The 22,676-nt window shown below is 47.1% G+C and overlaps 1 protein-coding gene across 1 annotated transcript; it reads left to right on the forward strand.

Annotated features, from left to right (window-relative positions):
• Positions 1-14,463: 14,463 nt before the first annotated feature.
• On the forward strand, positions 14,464-19,491 carry LOC142245685 (up-regulator of cell proliferation-like). Its single transcript, XM_075318616.1, has one exon. The coding sequence runs from the start codon at positions 14,464-14,466 to the stop codon at positions 19,168-19,170; it is 4,707 nt and encodes a 1,568-aa protein (XP_075174731.1). The 3' UTR covers positions 19,171-19,491.
• Positions 19,492-22,676: the final 3,185 nt, after the last annotated feature.

Consider the following 22,676-nt stretch of genomic DNA (forward strand, 5'->3'; position numbering starts at 1 on the left):
GATAAGATCCTGTCTGCAGCCACCACTAGAGGGAGCTCCCTGTATACAGAGATACATGATAAGATCCTGTCTGCAGCCACCACTAGGGGGAGCTCCCTGTATACAGAGATACATGATAAGATCCTGTCTGCAGCCACCACTAGGGGGAGCTCCCTGTATACAAAGATACATGATAAGATCCTGTCTGCAGCCACCACTAGGGGGAGCTCCCTGTATACAGAGATACATGATAAGATCCTGTCTGCAGCCACCACTAGCGGGAGCTCCCTGTATACAGAGATACATGATAAGATCCTGTCTGCAGCCACCACTAGGGGGAGCTCCCTGTATACAGAGATACATGATAAGATTCTGTCTGCAGCCACCACTAGAGGGAGCTCCCTGTATAGAGATAAGTGATAAGATCCTGTCTGCAGCCACCACTAGGGGGAGCTCCCTGTATACAGAGATACATGATAAGGTCCTGTCTGCAGCCACCACTAGGGGGAGCTCCCTGTATACAGATACATGATAAGATCCTGTCTGCAGCCACCCCTAGGGGGAGCTCCCTGTATACAGAGGGACATGATAAGATCCTATCTGCAGCCACCACTAGAGGGAGCTCCCTGTATACAGACATACATGATAAGATCCTGTCTGCAGCCACCACTAGGGGAAGCTCCCTGTATACAGAGATACATGATAAGATCCTGTCTGCAGCCACCACTAGGGTCCCTGTATATAGAGATACATGATAAGATCCTGTCTGCAGCCACCACTAGGGGGAGCTCCCTGTATACAGAGATACATGATAAGATTCTGTCTGCAGCCACCACTAGGGGGAGCTCCCTGTATACAGAGATACATGATAAGATTCTGTCTGCAGCCACCACTAGAGGGAGCTCCCTGTATACAGACATACATGATAAGATCCTGTCTGCAGCCACCACTAGGGGGAGCTCCCTGTATACAGAGATACATGATAAGATCCTGTCTGCAGCCACCACTAGGGGGAGCTCCCTGTATACAGAGATACATGATAAGATCATGTCTGCAGCCACCACTAGGGGGAGCTCCCTGTATACAGAGATACATGATAAGATCCTGTCTGCAGCCACCACTAGGGGGAGCTCCCTGTATACAGAGATACATGATAAGATTCTGTCTGCAGCCACCACTAGGGGGAGCTCCCTGTATAGAGATAAGTGATAAGATCCTGTCTGCAGCCACCACTAGGGGGAGCTCCCTGTATACAGAGATACATGATAAGGTCCTGTCTGCAGCCACCACTAGGGGGAGCTCCCTGTATACAGATACATGATAAGATCCTGTCTGCAGCCACCCCTAGGGGGAGCTCCCTGTATACAGAGGGACATGATAAGATCCTGTCTGCAGCCACCACTAGGGGGAGCTCCCTATATACAGAGATACATGATAAGATCCTGTCTGCAGCCACCACTAGGGGAAGCTCCCTGTATACAGAGATACATGATAAGATCCTGTCTGCAGCCACCACTAGGGTCCCTGTATATAGAGATACATGATAAGATCCTGTCTGCAGCCACCACTAGGGGGAGCTCCCTGTATACAGAGATACATGATAAGATTCTGTCTGCAGCCACCACTAGGGGGAGCTCCCTGTATACAGAGATACATGATAAGATCCTGTCTGCAGCCACCACTAGGGGGAGCTCCCTGTATACAGAGATACATGATAAGATCCTGTCTGCTGCCACCACTAGGAGGAGATCCCTGTATACAGAGATACATGATAAGATCCTGTCTGCAGCCACCACTAGGGGGAGCTCCCTGTATACAGAGATACATGATAAGATCCTGTCTGCAGCCACCACTAGAGGGAGCTCCCTGTATACAGAGATACATGATAAGATCCTGTCTGCAGCCACCACTAGGGGGAGCTCCCTGTATACAGAGATACATGATAAGATCCTGTCTGCAGCCACCACTAGGGGGAGCTCCCTGTATACAAAGATACATGATAAGATCCTGTCTGCAGCCACCACTAGGGGGAGCTCCCTGTATACAGAGATACATGATAAGATCCTGTCTGCAGCCACCACTAGAGGGAGCTCCCTGTATACAGAGATACATGATAAGATCCTGTCTGCAGCCACCACTAGGGGGAGCTCCCTGTATACAGAGATACATGATAAGATTCTGTCTGCAGCCACCACTAGAGGGAGCTCCCTGTATAGAGATAAGTGATAAGATCCTGTCTGCAGCCACCACTAGGGGGAGCTCCCTGTATACAGAGATACATGATAAGGTCCTGTCTGCAGCCACCACTAGGGGGAGCTCCCTGTATACAGATACATGATAAGATCCTGTCTGCAGCCACCCCTAGGGGGAGCTCCCTGTATACAGAGGGACATGATAAGATCCTATCTGCAGCCACCACTAGAGGGAGCTCCCTGTATACAGACATACATGATAAGATCCTGTCTGCAGCCACCACTAGGGGAAGCTCCCTGTATACAGAGATACATGATAAGATCCTGTCTGCAGCCACCACTAGGGTCCCTGTATATAGAGATACATGATAAGATCCTGTCTGCAGCCACCACTAGGGGGAGCTCCCTGTATACAGAGATACATGATAAGATTCTGTCTGCAGCCACCACTAGGGGGAGCTCCCTGTATACAGAGATACATGATAAGATTCTGTCTGCAGCCACCACTAGAGGGAGCTCCCTGTATACAGACATACATGATAAGATCCTGTCTGCAGCCACCACTAGGGGGAGCTCCCTGTATACAGAGATACATGATAAGATCCTGTCTGCAGCCACCACTAGGGGGAGCTCCCTGTATACAGAGATACATGATAAGATCATGTCTGCAGCCACCACTAGGGGGAGCTCCCTGTATACAGAGATACATGATAAGATCCTGTCTGCAGCCACCACTAGGGGGAGCTCCCTGTATACAGAGATACATGATAAGATTCTGTCTGCAGCCACCACTAGGGGGAGCTCCCTGTATAGAGATAAGTGATAAGATCCTGTCTGCAGCCACCACTAGGGGGAGCTCCCTGTATACAGAGATACATGATAAGATCCTCTCTGCAGCCACCACTAGGAGGAGCTCCCTGTATACAGAGATACATGATAAGATCCTCTCTGCAGCCACCACTAGGGGGAGCTCCCTGTATACAGAGACACATGATAAGATCCTCTCTGCAGCCACCACTAGGGGGAGCTCCCTGTATACAGAGATACATGATAAGATCCTGTCTGCAGCCACCACTAGGGGGAGCTCCCTGTATACAGAGATACATGATAAGATCCTGTCTGCAGCCACCACTAGGGGGAGCTCCCTGTATACAGAGATACATGATAAGATCCTGTCTGCAGCCACCACTAGGGGGCGCTCCCTGTATACAGAGATACATGATAAGATCCTGTCTGCAGCCACCACTAGGGGGAGCTCTCTGTATACAGAGATACATGATAAGATCCTGTCTGCAGCCACCACTAGAGGGAGCTCCCTGTATACAGAGATACATGATAAGATCCTGTCTGCTGCCACCACTAGGAGGAGATCCCTGTATACAGAGATACATGATAAGATCCTGTCTGCAGCCACCACTAGGGGGAGCTCCCTGTATACAGAGACACATGATAAGATCCTCTCTGCAGCCACCACTAGGGGGAGCTCCCTGTATACAGAGATACATGATAAGATCCTGTCTGCAGCCACCACTAGGGGGAGCTCCCTGTATACAGAGATACATGATAAGATCCTGTCTGCAGTCACCACTAGGGGGAGCTCCCTGTATACAGAGATACATGATAAGATCCTGTCTGCAGCCACCACTAGGGGGAGCTCCCTGTATACAGAGATACATGATAAGATCCTGTCTGCAGCCACCACTAGGGGGAGCTCCCTGTATACAGAGATACATGATAAGATCCTGTCTGCAGCCACCACTAGGGGGAGCTCCCTGTATACAAAGATACATGATAAGATCCTGTCTGCAGCCACCACTAGGGGGAGCTCCCTGTATACAGAGATACATGATAAGATCCTGTCTGCAGCCACCACTAGAGGGAGCTCCCTGTATACAGAGATACATGATAAGATCCTGTCTGCAGCCACCACTAGGGGGAGCTCCCTGTATACAGAGATACATGATAAGATCCTGTCTGCAGCCACCACTAGGGGGAGCTCCCTGTATACAAAGATACATGATAAGATCCTGTCTGCAGCCACCACTAGGGGGAGCTCCCTGTATACAGAGATACATGATAAGATCCTGTCTGCAGCCACCACTAGCGGGAGCTCCCTGTATACAGAGATACATGATAAGATCCTGTCTGCAGCCACCACTAGGGGGAGCTCCCTGTATACAGAGATACATGATAAGATTCTGTCTGCAGCCACCACTAGAGGGAGCTCCCTGTATAGAGATAAGTGATAAGATCCTGTCTGCAGCCACCACTAGGGGGAGCTCCCTGTATACAGAGATACATGATAAGGTCCTGTCTGCAGCCACCACTAGGGGGAGCTCCCTGTATACAGATACATGATAAGATCCTGTCTGCAGCCACCCCTAGGGGGAGCTCCCTGTATACAGAGGGACATGATAAGATCCTATCTGCAGCCACCACTAGAGGGAGCTCCCTGTATACAGACATACATGATAAGATCCTGTCTGCAGCCACCACTAGGGGAAGCTCCCTGTATACAGAGATACATGATAAGATCCTGTCTGCAGCCACCACTAGGGTCCCTGTATATAGAGATACATGATAAGATCCTGTCTGCAGCCACCACTAGGGGGAGCTCCCTGTATACAGAGATACATGATAAGATTCTGTCTGCAGCCACCACTAGGGGGAGCTCCCTGTATACAGAGATACATGATAAGATTCTGTCTGCAGCCACCACTAGAGGGAGCTCCCTGTATACAGACATACATGATAAGATCCTGTCTGCAGCCACCACTAGGGGGAGCTCCCTGTATACAGAGATACATGATAAGATCCTGTCTGCAGCCACCACTAGGGGGAGCTCCCTGTATACAGAGATACATGATAAGATCATGTCTGCAGCCACCACTAGGGGGAGCTCCCTGTATACAGAGATACATGATAAGATCCTGTCTGCAGCCACCACTAGGGGGAGCTCCCTGTATACAGAGATACATGATAAGATTCTGTCTGCAGCCACCACTAGGGGGAGCTCCCTGTATAGAGATAAGTGATAAGATCCTGTCTGCAGCCACCACTAGGGGGAGCTCCCTGTATACAGAGATACATGATAAGGTCCTGTCTGCAGCCACCACTAGGGGGAGCTCCCTGTATACAGATACATGATAAGATCCTGTCTGCAGCCACCCCTAGGGGGAGCTCCCTGTATACAGAGGGACATGATAAGATCCTGTCTGCAGCCACCACTAGGGGGAGCTCCCTATATACAGAGATACATGATAAGATCCTGTCTGCAGCCACCACTAGGGGAAGCTCCCTGTATACAGAGATACATGATAAGATCCTGTCTGCAGCCACCACTAGGGTCCCTGTATATAGAGATACATGATAAGATCCTGTCTGCAGCCACCACTAGGGGGAGCTCCCTGTATACAGAGATACATGATAAGATTCTGTCTGCAGCCACCACTAGGGGGAGCTCCCTGTATACAGAGATACATGATAAGATCCTGTCTGCAGCCACCACTAGGGGGAGCTCCCTGTATACAGAGATACATGATAAGATCCTGTCTGCTGCCACCACTAGGAGGAGATCCCTGTATACAGAGATACATGATAAGATCCTGTCTGCAGCCACCACTAGGGGGAGCTCCCTGTATACAGAGATACATGATAAGATCCTGTCTGCAGCCACCACTAGAGGGAGCTCCCTGTATACAGAGATACATGATAAGATCCTGTCTGCAGCCACCACTAGGGGGAGCTCCCTGTATACAGAGATACATGATAAGATCCTGTCTGCAGCCACCACTAGGGGGAGCTCCCTGTATACAAAGATACATGATAAGATCCTGTCTGCAGCCACCACTAGGGGGAGCTCCCTGTATACAGAGATACATGATAAGATCCTGTCTGCAGCCACCACTAGAGGGAGCTCCCTGTATACAGAGATACATGATAAGATCCTGTCTGCAGCCACCACTAGGGGGAGCTCCCTGTATACAGAGATACATGATAAGATTCTGTCTGCAGCCACCACTAGAGGGAGCTCCCTGTATAGAGATAAGTGATAAGATCCTGTCTGCAGCCACCACTAGGGGGAGCTCCCTGTATACAGAGATACATGATAAGGTCCTGTCTGCAGCCACCACTAGGGGGAGCTCCCTGTATACAGATACATGATAAGATCCTGTCTGCAGCCACCCCTAGGGGGAGCTCCCTGTATACAGAGGGACATGATAAGATCCTATCTGCAGCCACCACTAGAGGGAGCTCCCTGTATACAGACATACATGATAAGATCCTGTCTGCAGCCACCACTAGGGGAAGCTCCCTGTATACAGAGATACATGATAAGATCCTGTCTGCAGCCACCACTAGGGTCCCTGTATATAGAGATACATGATAAGATCCTGTCTGCAGCCACCACTAGGGGGAGCTCCCTGTATACAGAGATACATGATAAGATTCTGTCTGCAGCCACCACTAGGGGGAGCTCCCTGTATACAGAGATACATGATAAGATTCTGTCTGCAGCCACCACTAGAGGGAGCTCCCTGTATACAGACATACATGATAAGATCCTGTCTGCAGCCACCACTAGGGGGAGCTCCCTGTATACAGAGATACATGATAAGATCCTGTCTGCAGCCACCACTAGGGGGAGCTCCCTGTATACAGAGATACATGATAAGATCATGTCTGCAGCCACCACTAGGGGGAGCTCCCTGTATACAGAGATACATGATAAGATCCTGTCTGCAGCCACCACTAGGGGGAGCTCCCTGTATACAGAGATACATGATAAGATTCTGTCTGCAGCCACCACTAGGGGGAGCTCCCTGTATAGAGATAAGTGATAAGATCCTGTCTGCAGCCACCACTAGGGGGAGCTCCCTGTATACAGAGATACATGATAAGATCCTCTCTGCAGCCACCACTAGGAGGAGCTCCCTGTATACAGAGATACATGATAAGATCCTCTCTGCAGCCACCACTAGGGGGAGCTCCCTGTATACAGAGACACATGATAAGATCCTCTCTGCAGCCACCACTAGGGGGAGCTCCCTGTATACAGAGATACATGATAAGATCCTGTCTGCAGCCACCACTAGGGGGAGCTCCCTGTATACAGAGATACATGATAAGATCCTGTCTGCAGCCACCACTAGGGGGAGCTCCCTGTATACAGAGATACATGATAAGATCCTGTCTGCAGCCACCACTAGGGGGCGCTCCCTGTATACAGAGATACATGATAAGATCCTGTCTGCAGCCACCACTAGGGGGAGCTCTCTGTATACAGAGATACATGATAAGATCCTGTCTGCAGCCACCACTAGAGGGAGCTCCCTGTATACAGAGATACATGATAAGATCCTGTCTGCTGCCACCACTAGGAGGAGATCCCTGTATACAGAGATACATGATAAGATCCTGTCTGCAGCCACCACTAGGGGGAGCTCCCTGTATACAGAGACACATGATAAGATCCTCTCTGCAGCCACCACTAGGGGGAGCTCCCTGTATACAGAGATACATGATAAGATCCTGTCTGCAGCCACCACTAGGGGGAGCTCCCTGTATACAGAGATACATGATAAGATCCTGTCTGCAGTCACCACTAGGGGGAGCTCCCTGTATACAGAGATACATGATAAGATCCTGTCTGCAGCCACCACTAGGGGGAGCTCCCTGTATACAGAGATACATGATAAGATCCTGTCTGTAGTCACCACTAGAGGGAGTGCCCTGTATACAGAGATACATGATAAGATCCTGTCTGCAGCCACCACTAGGGGGAGTGCCCTGTATACAGAGATACATGATAAGATCCTGTCTGCAGCCACCACTAGGGGGAGCTCCCTGTATACAGAGATACATTATAAGATCCTGTCTGCAGTCACCACTAGGGGGAGCTCCCTGTATACAGAGATACATGATAAGATCCTGTCTGCAGTCACCACTAGGGGGAGCTCCCTGTATGCAGAGATACAGGATAAGATCCTGTCTGCAGTCACCACTAGGGGGAGCTCCCTGTATACAGAGATACATGATAAGATCCTGTCTGCAGTCACCACTAGGGGGAGCTCCCTGTATACAGAGATACAGGATAAGATCCTGTCTGCAGTCACCACTAGGGGGAGCTCCCTGTATACAGAGATACAGGATAAGATCCTGTCTGCAGCCACCACTAGGGGGAGCTCCCTGTATACAGAGATACATGATAAGAGCCTGTCTGCAGTCACCACTAGAGGGAGCTCCCTGTATACAGAGATACATGATAAGATCCTGTCTGCAGTCACCACTAGGGGGAGCTCCCTGTATACAGAGATACATGATAAGATCCTGTCTGCAGCCACCACTAGGGGGCGCTCCCTGTATACAGAGATACATGATAAGATCCTGTCTGCAGTCACCACTAGGGGGAGCTCCCTGTATACAGAGATACATGATAAGATTCTGTCTGCAGCCACCACTAGGGGGAGCTCCCTGTATACAGAGATACATGATAAGATCCTGTCTGCAGCCACCACTAGGGGGAGCTCCCTGTATACAGAGATACATGATAAGATCCTGTCTGCAGCCACCACTAGGGGGCGCTCCCTGTATACAGAGATACATGATAAGATCCTGTCTGCAGTCACCACTAGGGGGCGCTCCCTGTATACAGAGATACATGATAAGATCCTGTCTGCAGCCACCACTAGGAGGAGCTCCCTGTATACAGAGATACATGATAAGATCCTGTCTGCAGTCACCACTAGGGGGAGCTCCCTGTATACAGAGATACAGGATAAGATCCTGTCTGCAGTCACCACTAGGGGGAGCTCCCTGTATACAGAGATACATGATAAGATCCTGTCTGCAGCCACCACTAGGAGGAGCTCCCTGTATACAGAGATACATGATAAGATCCTGTCTGCAGTCACCACTAGGGGGAGCTCCCTGTATACAGAGATACATGATAAGATCCTGTCTGCAGTCACCACTAGGGGGAGCTCCTGTATACAGAGATACATGATAAGATCCTGTCTGCAGCCACCACTAGGGGGAGCTCCCTGTATACAGAGATACATGATAAGATCCTGTCTGCAGCCACCACTAGGGGGAGCTCCCTGTATACAGAGACACATGATAAGATCCTGTCTGCAGCCACCACTAGGGGGAGCTCCCTGTATACAGAGATACATGATAAGATCCTGTCTGCAGCCACCACTAGGGGGAGCTCCCTGTATACAGAGATACATGATAAGATCCTGTCTGCAGCCACCACTAGGGGGCGCTCCCTGTATACAGAGATACATGATAAGATCCTGTCTGCAGTCACCACTAGGGGGAGCTCCCTGTATACAGAGATACATGATAAGATTCTGTCTGCAGCCACCACTAGGGGGATCTCCCTGTATACAGAGATACATGATAAGATCCTGTCTGCAGCCACCACTAGGGGGAGCTCCCTGTATACAGAGATACATGATAAGATCCTGTCTGCAGCCACCACTAGGGGGCGCTCCCTGTATACAGAGATACATGATAAGATCCTGTCTGCAGTCACCACTAGGGGGCGCTCCCTGTGTACAGAGATACATGATAAGATCCTGTCTGCAGCCACCACTAGGAGGAGCTCCCTGTATACAGAGATACATGATAAGATCCTGTCTGCAGTCACCACTAGGGGGAGCTCCCTGTATACAGAGATACATGATAAGATCCTGTCTGCAGTCACCACTAGGGGGAGCTCCTGTATACAGAGATACATGATCAGATCCTGTCTGCAGCCACCACTAGGGGGAGCTCCCTGTATACAGAGATACATGATAAGATCCTGTCTGCAGCCACCACTAGGGGGAGCTCCCTGTATACAGAGATACATGATAAGATCCTGTCTGCAGCCACCACTAGGGGGAGCTCCCTGTATACAGAGATACATGATAAGATCCTGTCTGCAGCCACCACATTTTTTATATAACAGACAAGTCTGAAGAGCTGCGAGATCCTCACTAATTTGGTTTAAAGGGAATCTGTCACCAGGATTTTGCCACCTAATCTGAGAGCAGCATAATGTAGGGGCAGATATCCTGATTCCGTCAATGAGTCACTTACTGGATTGTTTCTTGCAGTTTTGATAAAACATTGTTTAATCAGCAGTAGATTATCATTACATGACTACTTGGCGTGCTGCAGGTAGTCCAGCATATTAATGAGCTTTGTATAACTGTTAGATCTGCAGCAAAGAAAACATTGATGTTATCAAAATGACAGCAGACAGCTCAGTAAGTGACACATCACTGGAATCAGGGTCTCTGTCTCTACATCATGCTGCTCTCAGATGGGAGCAAAATAGAGGTCAGTAGTTGGTTTAGCAGTTATGGAAACGACTCACGAGCAGAGGTTGTTGGCCAGAATATGTGTAATCTGCAGAACACAATGGCCGCATTTAGAAAGGAGCAATAGTCTGCAACTGTCTACAAAGGTTAGCAGAAACCAGTATAACCAATGTAACCCAGTTAAATAAGAAATCATAGTGGCTGTAGGGCTCATAGTGACTATAAGGATCATGGTGGCTGTAGGGATCATGATTACTGCAGGGATCATGGTGGCTGTAGGGATCACAGTGGCTGTAGGAATCACTGGCTGTAGGAATCACAGTGGCTGTAGGGATCATGTTGACTTTAGTGTCTGTAGAATTTATAGTGGCTGTAGGGATCATGGTGATTATAGGGATAATGGGGAATATGGGGATCATAGTGGCTGTAGGGATTATAGTGGCTGTAGGGATCATTGTAACTGTAGGAATCATGGTGACTGTAGGGATCATGATTGTAGAGATCATAGTGGCTATAGACATCATGGTGACTATAGGGATCATGTTGACTTAAGGGATCATGGTGACTATAGGGATCATGGTGACTGTAAGGATCATGGTGGCTGTAGGAATCATAGTGGTTGTAGGGATCATGGTGGCTGTAGGAATCATAGTGGTTGTAGGGATCATGGTGGCTGTAGGGATCATGGTGGCTGTAGGAATCATAGTGGTTGTAGGGATCATGGTGGCTGTAGGAATCATAGTGGTTGTAGGGATCATGGTGACTGTAGGGATCATGGTGGCTGTAGGAATCATGGTGGCTGTAGGAATCATGGTGGCTGTAGGAATCATAGTGGTTGTAGGGATCATGGTGACTGTAGGGATCATGGTGACTGTAAGGATCATGGTGGCTGTAGGAATCATAGTGGTTGTAGGGATCATGGTGGCTGTAGGGATCATGGTGGCTGTAGGAATCATAGTGGTTGTAGGGATCATGGTGGCTGTAGGGATCATGGTGGCTGTAGGAATCATGGTGGCTGTAGGAATCATGGTGGCTGTAGGAATCATGGTGGCTGTAGGAATCATAGTGGTTGTAGGGATCATGGTGGCTGTAGGAATCATGGTGGCTGTAGGGATCATGGTGGTTGTAGGGATCATAGTGGCTGTAGGAATCATGGTGGCTGTAGGGGTCATGGTGGTTGTAGGGATCATGGTGGCTGTATGGATCATGGTGACTGTAGGAATCATGGTGGCTGTAGGGATCATGGTGGTTGTAGGGATCATAGTGGCTGTAGGGATCATGGTGGCTGTAGGGAGCATGGTGGCTGTATGGATCATGGTGGCTGTATGGCTCATGGTAACTTTAATGTCTGTAGTGTTTATAGTGGCTGTAGGGATTGTGGTAACTGTAGGATCAGGAAGAATATAGGGATCATGGTGGCTGTAGGGCTCATGGTGACTTTTGCAGTGTGTATAGTGGCTGTAGGGGTCTGAATGACTTTAGTGAGTGCTGTAGGGTGTGTATTGGGGCTCTGATGTTTCGCGGAGTAGCAGTGAGTGTTAGTGGGTGCTGTAGGGTGTTTATTGGGGCTCTGATGTTTCGGGGAGCTGCAGTGAGTGTTAGTGGGTGCTATAGGGTGTGTATTGGGGCTCTGATGTTTCGGGGAGCTGCAGTGAGTGTTAGTGGGTGCTGTAGGGTGTGTATTGGGGCTCTGATGTTTCGCGGAGTAGCAGTGAGTGTTAGTGGGTGCTGTAGGGTGTGTATTGGGGCTCTGATGTTTCGGGGAGCTGCAGTGAGTGTTACGGGTGTAGTTGCAGCAGGGGCTGTTATGCCCCGGCCTGTGCCTGGATTTCCTCGTACCTCAGTAACAGCAGATTTAGCATCTCCCAGTCCCATACTATGTGGAGAAAACTGAACTCATCATGTTTCCTACCTCTCCCTCAGGCGTTACACTGATCTATCACATACACTACACCACGCTTTCCAGTGTTTTACAAGTCTGCTGCCTCACTGCGTAACACATGACTCTACCGTGTCCCTCAAACCACTCATCAAAGCCCTGACCCCCCACCCCCAACTCAAAAATATTTCCAGAATCCGTCCTTTCCTCCACCCATAATTAACCAAAATGTTAGTGCACGCCCTCATCATCTCCCGCCTTGACTACTGCAATAATCTCTTTTGTGGACTCCCTGCTCACACTCCACTCCATCCTTAACTCTGCTGCCCAATTAATCATCCCCTCTCTACTCCTCCAACTCTTCTTTCCTTCCAATCCCTTCTCTGGCTTCCAGTTCTTCAGCAAATCCAGGTTATATTCCTAATAATGAGCTAAACGTATCCTCCGTACATCTCCAAACCTATCTCCCGGTATCTCCCGGTCACGATTCCTCTGCTCAGTGCATCTAAGACTCAGTGAGTGACAGTCTGCTATTACTATGGAATCGGGGAATGCTGAAGTGTCAGTTTGGTGAGTGACAGCTCAGTCATCTTATTGGGTACTGAAGCGTACTGAGTTGTCGGTCAGTTGAAGGACAGCTCAGTCGTCCAATCAGATTCTGGGTGGTGCTGGATTTTCAGGTGTTCCCTGTTCCCAGTGATTGCCCAGCTTCTTGGCTGAGTAGTCTCTCCCAGAACTCTGCAGTCATAGCATTCTGGTGAGTGATGCTGTTGGGGAGCATCCCTATGCTCTGTTTGTTCCAATTACTACTGTCTGACCCCCTGACCATTGCTTACTCCATGTACCCAAGACTTGTCCTCCTGGTGTCCTGACCTTGGAACATCCGGCTATCCTGCCTCTATGTCACGATTGCTATATGCAGAACATTCTGTATTGTTCTGCTATGCTCTCTTGCAGTGCCGGTATATGTTGCCTATGGTGCAGAGCGTTTTGAATGATGAATGATCTTCTGGTTGTTCACAGCACTGGGTTCCACGTTGATCCTGGGAGGTGCTCACGCAGATGCTTCTCGTTCCCGGTGGTTGCCCTGCTTCATTAGGGAGCGTGTTAGCTCAGGACGCCGCCAGTTGTACTTCCTGATTACAGTTGTGCTGTTGGCTCCTGTGGTGCTCAGTGTTCAGAACTTGGCCTCTCGACTCGAGTGTGGTTGACCCATCTTTGCCTGTCCCCCCGTTTCTGTTGTTTCTTCCCAGCTTCTGACCTCGACTTCCTCCTGACCACATCCCTGTATTTTGGTACGTACTCTCCTGGAACTCTGACCTTCGGCTTGTACTTTGACCTTGTCTCTGTCTAACCCCATGTACTGTCATGCTTTCCTGGTTTATGATCTCGGCCTGTCTGACTACCTCTTCATTTACTGCATGCAAGTAGTGTCTCCCGCCACCTAGTGACAGTCATCACACTCTAGACTTGCTCGTGAGTAAGTGACTAGCGTCCTCACAATTTTTCACCCTCACAAGATCTCCATCATTTTATCGTCCTCATATGTTTCTCACACAACCATCTACAAAATTTCTCTTGTGTCCCCCATTCCGTGAAACTAACTACTTCTTCAGATCCAGTTGTCTTCCACGATTGTCACCTTCAGATGCAACCTGAAATCTCATCTACAGGAAAGCCTACAAACTGCAATAATCCCCCTGCCACTTTACTACTTGAAGCTGTTGTGCTCTCCTGACTGACTGCAATTATGTCTCATAGTTGGATCCAGAAAGGGCTGAACATTAGGCCTTTGGGTTGTGGAGGCCTTTAGTTAGACTGGTATCTTTTGGAGTTGCAGGCTCCTTCAGAACATTCCACACAGGCTCCACCACTATCTCCACATAGACCTTTGTGTACATTGGAGAAGGCAGATACAATAATTTTCTGTCTGTAGTTGTAGTATCTGAGTAATTTGACAGAAACAAGCGTTGTAGAGTAAAACTTTATCTTCGTAGTTTGCACATCTAGGGTTTCATTAGTATAAATCTAGTAGACCATAAAAATGAGAATTTTAGTCTAAAATTTGCATTTTTTTATTTTTTTAAGCCAGCAAATTCTAATGGATTGCCTACCGCCTGAGCTCCATCATCTGGAGAAGTTCAAAGACTCCAAAATCGGTCTGGAACACGTGATGTGTATCGAGAAGATCGTGGAGGAATCTACTGCTCAAACTTCACTGGCATGGAAGTTTCTCAACAAACTTATTGCACTGGATGAAACTGCACGAAATACCATGATAGATGAGCATGAAGATACCAACATAAGTGGCTTCAACACAGAAGATGATCTGTTTGTAAACCAGAAGTCATCTGGAAATTCCTCAAAATCTCTCCATCCCCTAGATGTCCTTTGTGCTCTTCTCCGTTCTTCCGACAGTTTTCTACAACAATTCATTTTCACAAAAATGTCCATGTGCCAATTTGCAGTTCCTCTTGTGCTTCCTTCGGATAAGAACAATCCATTTACCCTTTCACTATGGCCCATGAGAGATATTGTAAAAAAGTGGAGACCAACATCATTACTAAGTACTAAAGGCTTTAAAGAAGACAACTTGGTGAATATTTCCATGCCGATCTTTTCGTTTGTCAGATTAGGCAACAGTGTTCTCTCAAAATCCAGAATTCTCAACAATGTCCTCAGTCCATCCTACACTCATCATGACTTTTTTGTGCACCAGGACACGGAGTGTGGCTATCGTCACAGAACAATCTCGGAAGGACTTGTAGAGCTCTTCTGGTACTTTCCCAGTGCAAGTCAAAACTGTAACGTTTTTCTTGAACCTATCACTATCATGAATTTACGTGGCGACCTAGAATCTAACCAGAAGCAGTTCAGATTATTGACCAAAGTCTCTTCTGCTGTTTTTATTTTCTCGGAAGATCTCCAAGAAAGACATTGTAAAATATTACAGAGCTATGCATCAGATAATCCAAACCTCTACTTTATTATCTCTCTACCTGATGACAAACATTACAATAAAGAGACAGAAACATCTCTACACAAGTTATTAAGATCTCTAAACGTGAACACTAAAAATATCTTAGTGAAAGATTTCAAGACGAATGAAGCCAAAATTGTAAAAGAGATACAAGGCTTTATAAGAAGTTTGATCAAGGCATCTCCTAAATCCATGACGTTAGAGGAAGTTGGGAACGTTGCTAACGAGCTTGACATCTTTGTAGATGAGAATGCGAAAGAGTGCCAAAGAGCCAAGGATCTAGCCAAGAGAATCACCAGTCACATCACATACGTGTCACAGTATAAGAAACAAACCATGACCCTGCAGGGGAATCTGTGGAAAAAAATTACTAGAAATGAAAAAGAACTCTGTAGGATGAAGAAACAGGGTGATGAAAGTGGGGAGACTTACAAGTCAGAGCTACACGGACACATTATGGACCTGCGTAAACAACAAAGCCAGCAAGATCTTCAAGGAGACATGAAGAAGTTTCTGTTGGCACTTACCGATTTGCCTCGTGCTGAAAAAACTTATTTCTTGAAGTGGATGAAGATATTTCTTGATGATATTGCTCGATTAAACCTCAAAGAGTTGCAGACTGAGTATTTAAAAAACTCCACCAGCTTGTTAGTTCTGAAAGAAATAGATGAGAAGATGTCCGATAGCTCACTTGGATTAGAACATTTCATACGTGAAGTTGGGCAGATGCACGAAGCTCAGTTTTTTAAATTGAATCATAAAGATCTAGGACAAAAATTCAATGACCTCCCCGGATTAGCTGCTGATCTCATATTGGAGGGGTTCCCATTGGAGTTGATTGATGGAGATGTCTCCAACATTCCCTTACAGTGGATAACTGATGTCCTGACTGAGCTGGATAAGAAGACCGGAGGACAATGCAGGATGAGAGTGATAACGGTGCTGGGGGTGCAGAGTACTGGGAAGTCCACCCTCCTGAACACCATGTTTGGTCTTCAGTTCCCTGTGGCCAGTGGACGATGCACACGAGGAGCCTTTATGACCTTGATTAAAGTGAAGGAGAACTTCAGGGAAGAACTAGGCTGTGATTTTATTCTGGTGATAGACACTGAAGGATTGAAAGCTCCTGAATTGGCTTCATTGCAAAACAGTTATGAACATGACAATGAGTTGGCCACACTGGTGGTTGGGTTGAGCGATATCACCATCATTAACATATCCATGGAAAACTCTTCTGAAATGAAGGATATTTTACAGATTGTCGTCCATGCATTTCTCCGAATGAGCGAAATAGGAAAGAAACCCAACTGTCACTTTGTCCATCAGAACGTGAGTGACGTGTCTGCTCACACTATGGGAATGAGAGACAGAAAAAAACTGTTGGAGAACCTGAATCACATGACAAAAGCTGCAGCAAAAATGGAAAAATTGGACGGCATAACTACCTTCAATGATATCATGGATTACAATCTTAATGAACACACATGGTACATTTCTGGCCTGTGGTACGGCATCCCACCCATGGCTCCTATAAACATCGGGTACAGTGAGGGAGTTCTTTCACTTAAAAAATATCTGATCGAGTTCCTGAAGGGTAAGCCGCAGAAACCACAGACCATACCAGTTTTTCTAGAGTGGTTAAAAAGTTTATGGAATGCAGTAAAATATGAAAAATTTATTTTCAGCTTCCGAAACAGCCTGATAGCTGACGCTTACGACCAGGTGTCAATAAAGTATTCAGAACTGGAATGGAGCTTCCGAAAAGAGATCTATAATTGCATGACTGAGTCGCTGGTATCAATAAGAAATGAGCAAACAGAAAATCTAGGAATGGAAGCTTTGGCCGATATAATACAGACGATGAAAGAAGAACTGAGAAAAGAGGAGAAGAAAATGCAAAACTTACTGAATAACTATTTTGATTCTGAGCTGGAAAACGCACATCCGGTAGAAAAATATCGGGAAGACTTTCTGAAAAGTATAAAAAGTCTTAGAAAGGGCATTAAAGAAGAAGTAATCAATAAATGCAAAGAAGCTGTTCATATCCAAAAGACAAAGCATAAGATAGAAGGGTTGAAGGATTGTTACATATCACAAATGGAAGAAAAAGTGACAACTCTTATCTGCTTGTGCCGGGATAGGACTCAAAAGATGGATGATGAAGAGCTTGAAGAAGAATTTAATGCCATGTGGAATGACACAATAAAAGGTCTTCAAGTCAAATCTATAGCAAAGCAAAACGTTGACCAACTCATGCTCCAGCAGCTCCGAAAGGAGATGAGTCACAAGTCAGGTGCCATCAATGAGAAGATGCTGAACATCCAGACGCTTCTTCAATTTGCAGATGTAACTTTTGAGGTGCAAGACGAACATATTGACCTAAAATGGTACGAAAAATGTCATGACAAAATCATGTACAAAGTGAGCAGTTTTAAAGACTTCTATAAAGAGGACTACAGTTTTAAATCAAAGCAGCTAGCAGAAAACTTGGTCGACAAAGGCTTGAGATTTGTGGCTCAATGTGTCAAGATGAAGGAGAATTACCATGATATGTTTGGTTTAGAATTGCTAAAAATGGTTAACGAAAGGCTACAACAGACCGACGTGAAGAACCTGCACACCACAGACCACTTTGAACTTGATCTTAAGCTTCTTCTTTTAGGCAGAGCCGCTCCAGAATTTCAGAAACTGCACAATAATTTCCTAACCCTAAATGACCCATACTTATGTTTAGAAATGTTAAAATCTGAATATTTTTCAGTTTTCAAGGCTGTATTCCAGGAAAAAGATGAATGTATAACTAGAGCGAAACGCTTCTGTGAACTATGTCTCAAACCAGCCATCGTGGACTACGTGAACCATCGTCTTGGACAGGAGATAGTCAATGACCTGCTGAGTGGTGAAGACAACATGAAATTCATGAGTCGCACTTTCTTCCAGATGCGGGTGCTCTGTAAGCTTCTCGAAGACCATTCGTTTGAGCAATACATGAAGTATATAAATAACTATGAGCGTTTTATCAAGGAATGTATCTCAGACTTCATTAAAGAGAAATATGAAGACCCAGAAGCTTTGAAATCATTGCGGTCAAATATAGTCTCGTCCATTCTTCAGAAAATAAGAGAAATTTTAAAAAATTCCCAAATACTGGAAAGTGCTGATATCTCAGAATTTCTAAGAAATATTTGTAAAATGCTGAACAAGGACTTGGTCATATCACAAAAAGATGTCAAGGTGATCATTTTTCAGAATTCTGTGCCCATTACTCAGTTCGCTGCTGATGTTGAGTTCTTCCTTTCAGACCTTGGAGCAGATATTATATCAGAAATGAGCCGGTCAACCATTGAGTCTGTTCTTGACATAGTTATCCTAAAACCAGAAGAAGAACTGTTTAAGCGAGTGATTGGATGTGGGCAGCAGTGTCCATTCTGTAAGGCTCCGTGTGAAGCCGGATGTGCTGAGCACACAGAGCACTTTGCTACCGTCCATCGTCCTCAGGGTCTGGGCAGATACAGATCTGTGGACACGAAAATACTTTGTTCTTCGCTATGTTCTACAGATGTTGTCACCGAGAAGTCATTCAGGAACTCCGATACTGACTGGAAGTTCCATCCTTATAAAGATTATCGTGAGTTTTACCCAGACTGGATGATCCAACCTGACCCCAGCATCGGCGCCTCCGACTACTGGAAATTTATTTTTAAAGAATTTAATGTCAAGTTTGCAAAGGAATATAATGCAAAGCCGGCATCTCTACCCAAAGAGTGGTATGACATAAGCAAGGGTCAAGCTCTAGAAAGCTTGAAGGAATCATTCCGTGTAAAATAAGTTTTTTCCCATGAAATAAAAACATGGACACCATAGTTCTATATCTAATGCATCTACATTGCACAGTTTCTCTTAACCCTGCTGTTCTGTTCCCATGTACTATACACTTGTAATGCTCCTGGGTCACTATGACCCGGTTTATTAAATCTTGATTTTAGATTCTCTAACTCAATTATTTGTATCCCTTTTGTTTACTAGATTGTATGGGAACATGTTTGGAAATAAAAAAGAAAAATGAAATTGAATTTTTTTTTTTATTCAGAAAAAACTTAGTAATAAGCAAAACGAAAAATAGCAAACTACACATATGTGGTAAAAAAACCAAACCAAAACAAGCAAATCGAACACTTTGTGAAAAAAAATTAAAGATAATAAACACTTCAATTTGAACATATTCACATGGTAATATTACTTTATGTATTCTTGCATGAAGAACAATAAACATGGGCTTTCCATAAGAATTTTTGGCATCCAGAAGATGTAATACTTGTTTTATTATCACAAGAATAAGGGCAATAGCTGCACCTTTTTCTTGTTATTCTTGAAGCACCGATGGTAGAGGCCATGGGGGTAGAAGTGGTTGTGGAGGCCATGGGGGTAGAAGTGGTTGTGGAGGCCATGGGGGTAGAAGTGGTTGTGGAGGCCATGGTTTCACTTTCCTGAGCATGTTGCTGGATGCTCTGTACAGGGCAGACAGTATGCACTGACCTATAGCTTACAGAATCACACAGTAATAACACTAAGTACATGTAAAAAAATAAAAGAATTCCTTTACAATATACAATCTACCAACAGAATTGAATAAGAAAACCATAACAAGCTAGATACCTATAAAAAGCCAAGATACAGCCTGAAACAGTGATGTGTACAGAGCTTCTGTCCAAAAAAACTGGAAGAAGGTCAAATGGCTAAAGCTGGGTTCACACATAGCGACAGCAACAACGACGTCGCTGTTACGTCACCATTTTCTGTGACGCAACAGCGACCTTGTAAGTCGCTGTTATGATCGCTGCTTAGCTGTCAAATACAGTAGACGCAGCAGCGATCATAACGACACGCGTCGCTGTGCTACATGTGCAGGGAGCCGCGCACACTGCTTAGCGCTGGCTCCCTGCACTCCTAGCTACAGTACACATCGGGTTAATTACCCGATGTGTACTGCAGCTTCATGTGCAGAGAGCAGGGAGCCGGCATTGGCAGCGAGAGTGGTGGACGCTGGTAACGAAGGTAAATATCGGGTAACCAGGGAAAGGTCTTCCCTTGGTTACCCGATGTTTACCCTGGTTACAGCTTACCGCAGCTGCCAGATGCCGGCTCCTGCTCCCTGCTCGCTTCATTTCGTCGCTCTCTCGCTGTCACACACACAGACGACCAAAAAATGAAGCTGGACATTCAGCAACGAGCGTCGACCTCACAGCAGGGGCCAGCTCGTTGCTGGATGTCACACACAGCGACAGTGACGGGACGTCGCTGCTACGTCACAGAAAATGGTGACGTAGCAGCGACGTCGTCGTCGTCGCTGTGTGTGACACCACCTTAAGTGTGCTAGCATATGTGTACTGATAAGAGCAGAGAAGATAAGAACCCTTCTGAAAAAAAGGAGATAAGCCAGGAAGACAGACTAAAGGTGGTGTCACACACAGCGACGACGACAACGACGTCGCTGCTACGTCACCATTTTCTGTGACGTAGCAGAGACGTCCCATCGCTGTCGCTGTGTGTGACATCCAGCAACGAGCTGGCCCCTGCTGTGAGGTCGCCACTCGTTGCTGAATGTCCAGCTTCATTTTTTGGTCGTCGCTCTCCCGCTGTGACACACACATCGCTGTGTGTGACAGCGAGAGAGCGACGAAATGAAGCGAGCAGGGAGCAGGAGCCGGCATCTGGCAGCTGCGGTAAGCTGTAACCAAGATAAACATCGGGTAACCAAGGGAAGCCCTTTCCCTGGTTACCCGATATTTACCTTCGTTACCAGCCTCCACCCTAGCTGCCAGTGCCGGCTCCTACACTGTGCACATGTAGCTGCAGTACACATCGGGTTAATTAACCCGATGTGTACTGTAGCTAGGAGAGCAAGGAGCCCGCGCTAAGCAGTGTGCGCGGCTCCCTGTTCTCTGCACATGTAGCTGCAGTACACATCGGGTTAATTAACCCGATGTGTACTGTAGCTAGAAGAGCAAGGAGCCAGCGCTAAGCAGTGTGCGCGGCTCCCTGCTCTCTGCACATGTAGCTGCAGTACACATCGGGTTAATTAACCCGATGTGTACTGTTGCTAGGAGAGCAAGGAGCCAGTGCAGTGTGCGCGGCTCCCTGCTCTCTGCACATGTAGCGACGTTATGATCGCTGCTGCGTCGCTGTGTTTGACAGCTAAGCAGCGATCATAACAGCGACTTACAAGGTCGCTGTTACGTCACAGAAAATGGTCACGTAACAGCGACGTCGTTGTCGCTATGTGTGAACCCAGCTTAAGGCTATGTGCGCACGTTGCGTAATTGCATGCAGTTACGCTGAGATCTGCACTGCAGCGTAACTGCATGCGTCCTGCGTCCCCAGCATAATCTATGAAGATTGTGCATGAGACGTGCGCACATGGCGTTTTAGAGTGCAGCGCTTCAGCTGCAGCCCGAAGTGTGCGTTCTAAGAAGTGACATGTCACTTCTTTCCTGCGCTCTGCCTGCAGCTCCTACTCTGTCTATGGCAGGGGCTGCAGTCAGAGCGCATGGAATCAGCTTTTTTTTTTTTCACTATGGACTCTTTCTGCAGCGATTTGAAGCGCAAGTTTGCTGTTCAAATCGCTGCAGAAATTTCTGCAGGGCCAGTACGCAAACGTGCGCACATAGCCTAAGGGGTACTTCTCACATAGCGAGATCGCTAGCGAAATCGCTGCTGAGTCACATTTTTTGTGACGCAGCAGTGACCTCATTAGCGATCTCACTGTGTGTGACACTGAGCAGTGATCTGGCCCCTGCTCTGAAATCGCTGCTCGTTACACACAGTGCTGGTTCATTTTTTGGACTTTGCTCTCCCACTGTGAAACACACATCGCTGTGCTTGACAGCGACAGAGCAACGACCTGAATGTGCAGGGAGCAGGGAGCCGGCTTCAGGCAGCCTGCGGTAAGCTGTAACCAAGGTAAATATCAGGTAACCAAGCGAAAGGCTTTGCTTGGTTACCCGATATTTACCGTGGTTACTAGCGTACGCCGCTCTCACGCTGCCAGTGCCGACTCCCTACTCCCTGCACACGTAGCAGGAGTACACATCGGGTAAATAAGCAAGCGGTTTGCTTATTAACCCGATGTGTACTCTGGCTAGGAGTGCAGGGAGCCAGCGCTAAGCGGTGTGTGCTGGTAATTAAGGTAAATATCGGGTAACCAACCAAAGGGCTTTGCTTGGTTACCCGATATTTACCTTAGTTTCCAAGCGCAGTCATTGACAGCTCACCAGCGACCATGCAGCGATCCTGACCAGGTCAGCTCGCTGGTGGGATCGCTGGAGCGTCGCTAA

This window comes from Anomaloglossus baeobatrachus, chromosome 7, assembly GCF_048569485.1.
Source record: "Anomaloglossus baeobatrachus isolate aAnoBae1 chromosome 7, aAnoBae1.hap1, whole genome shotgun sequence".
In the NCBI taxonomy this organism is placed as follows: domain Eukaryota; kingdom Metazoa; phylum Chordata; class Amphibia; order Anura; family Aromobatidae; genus Anomaloglossus; species Anomaloglossus baeobatrachus.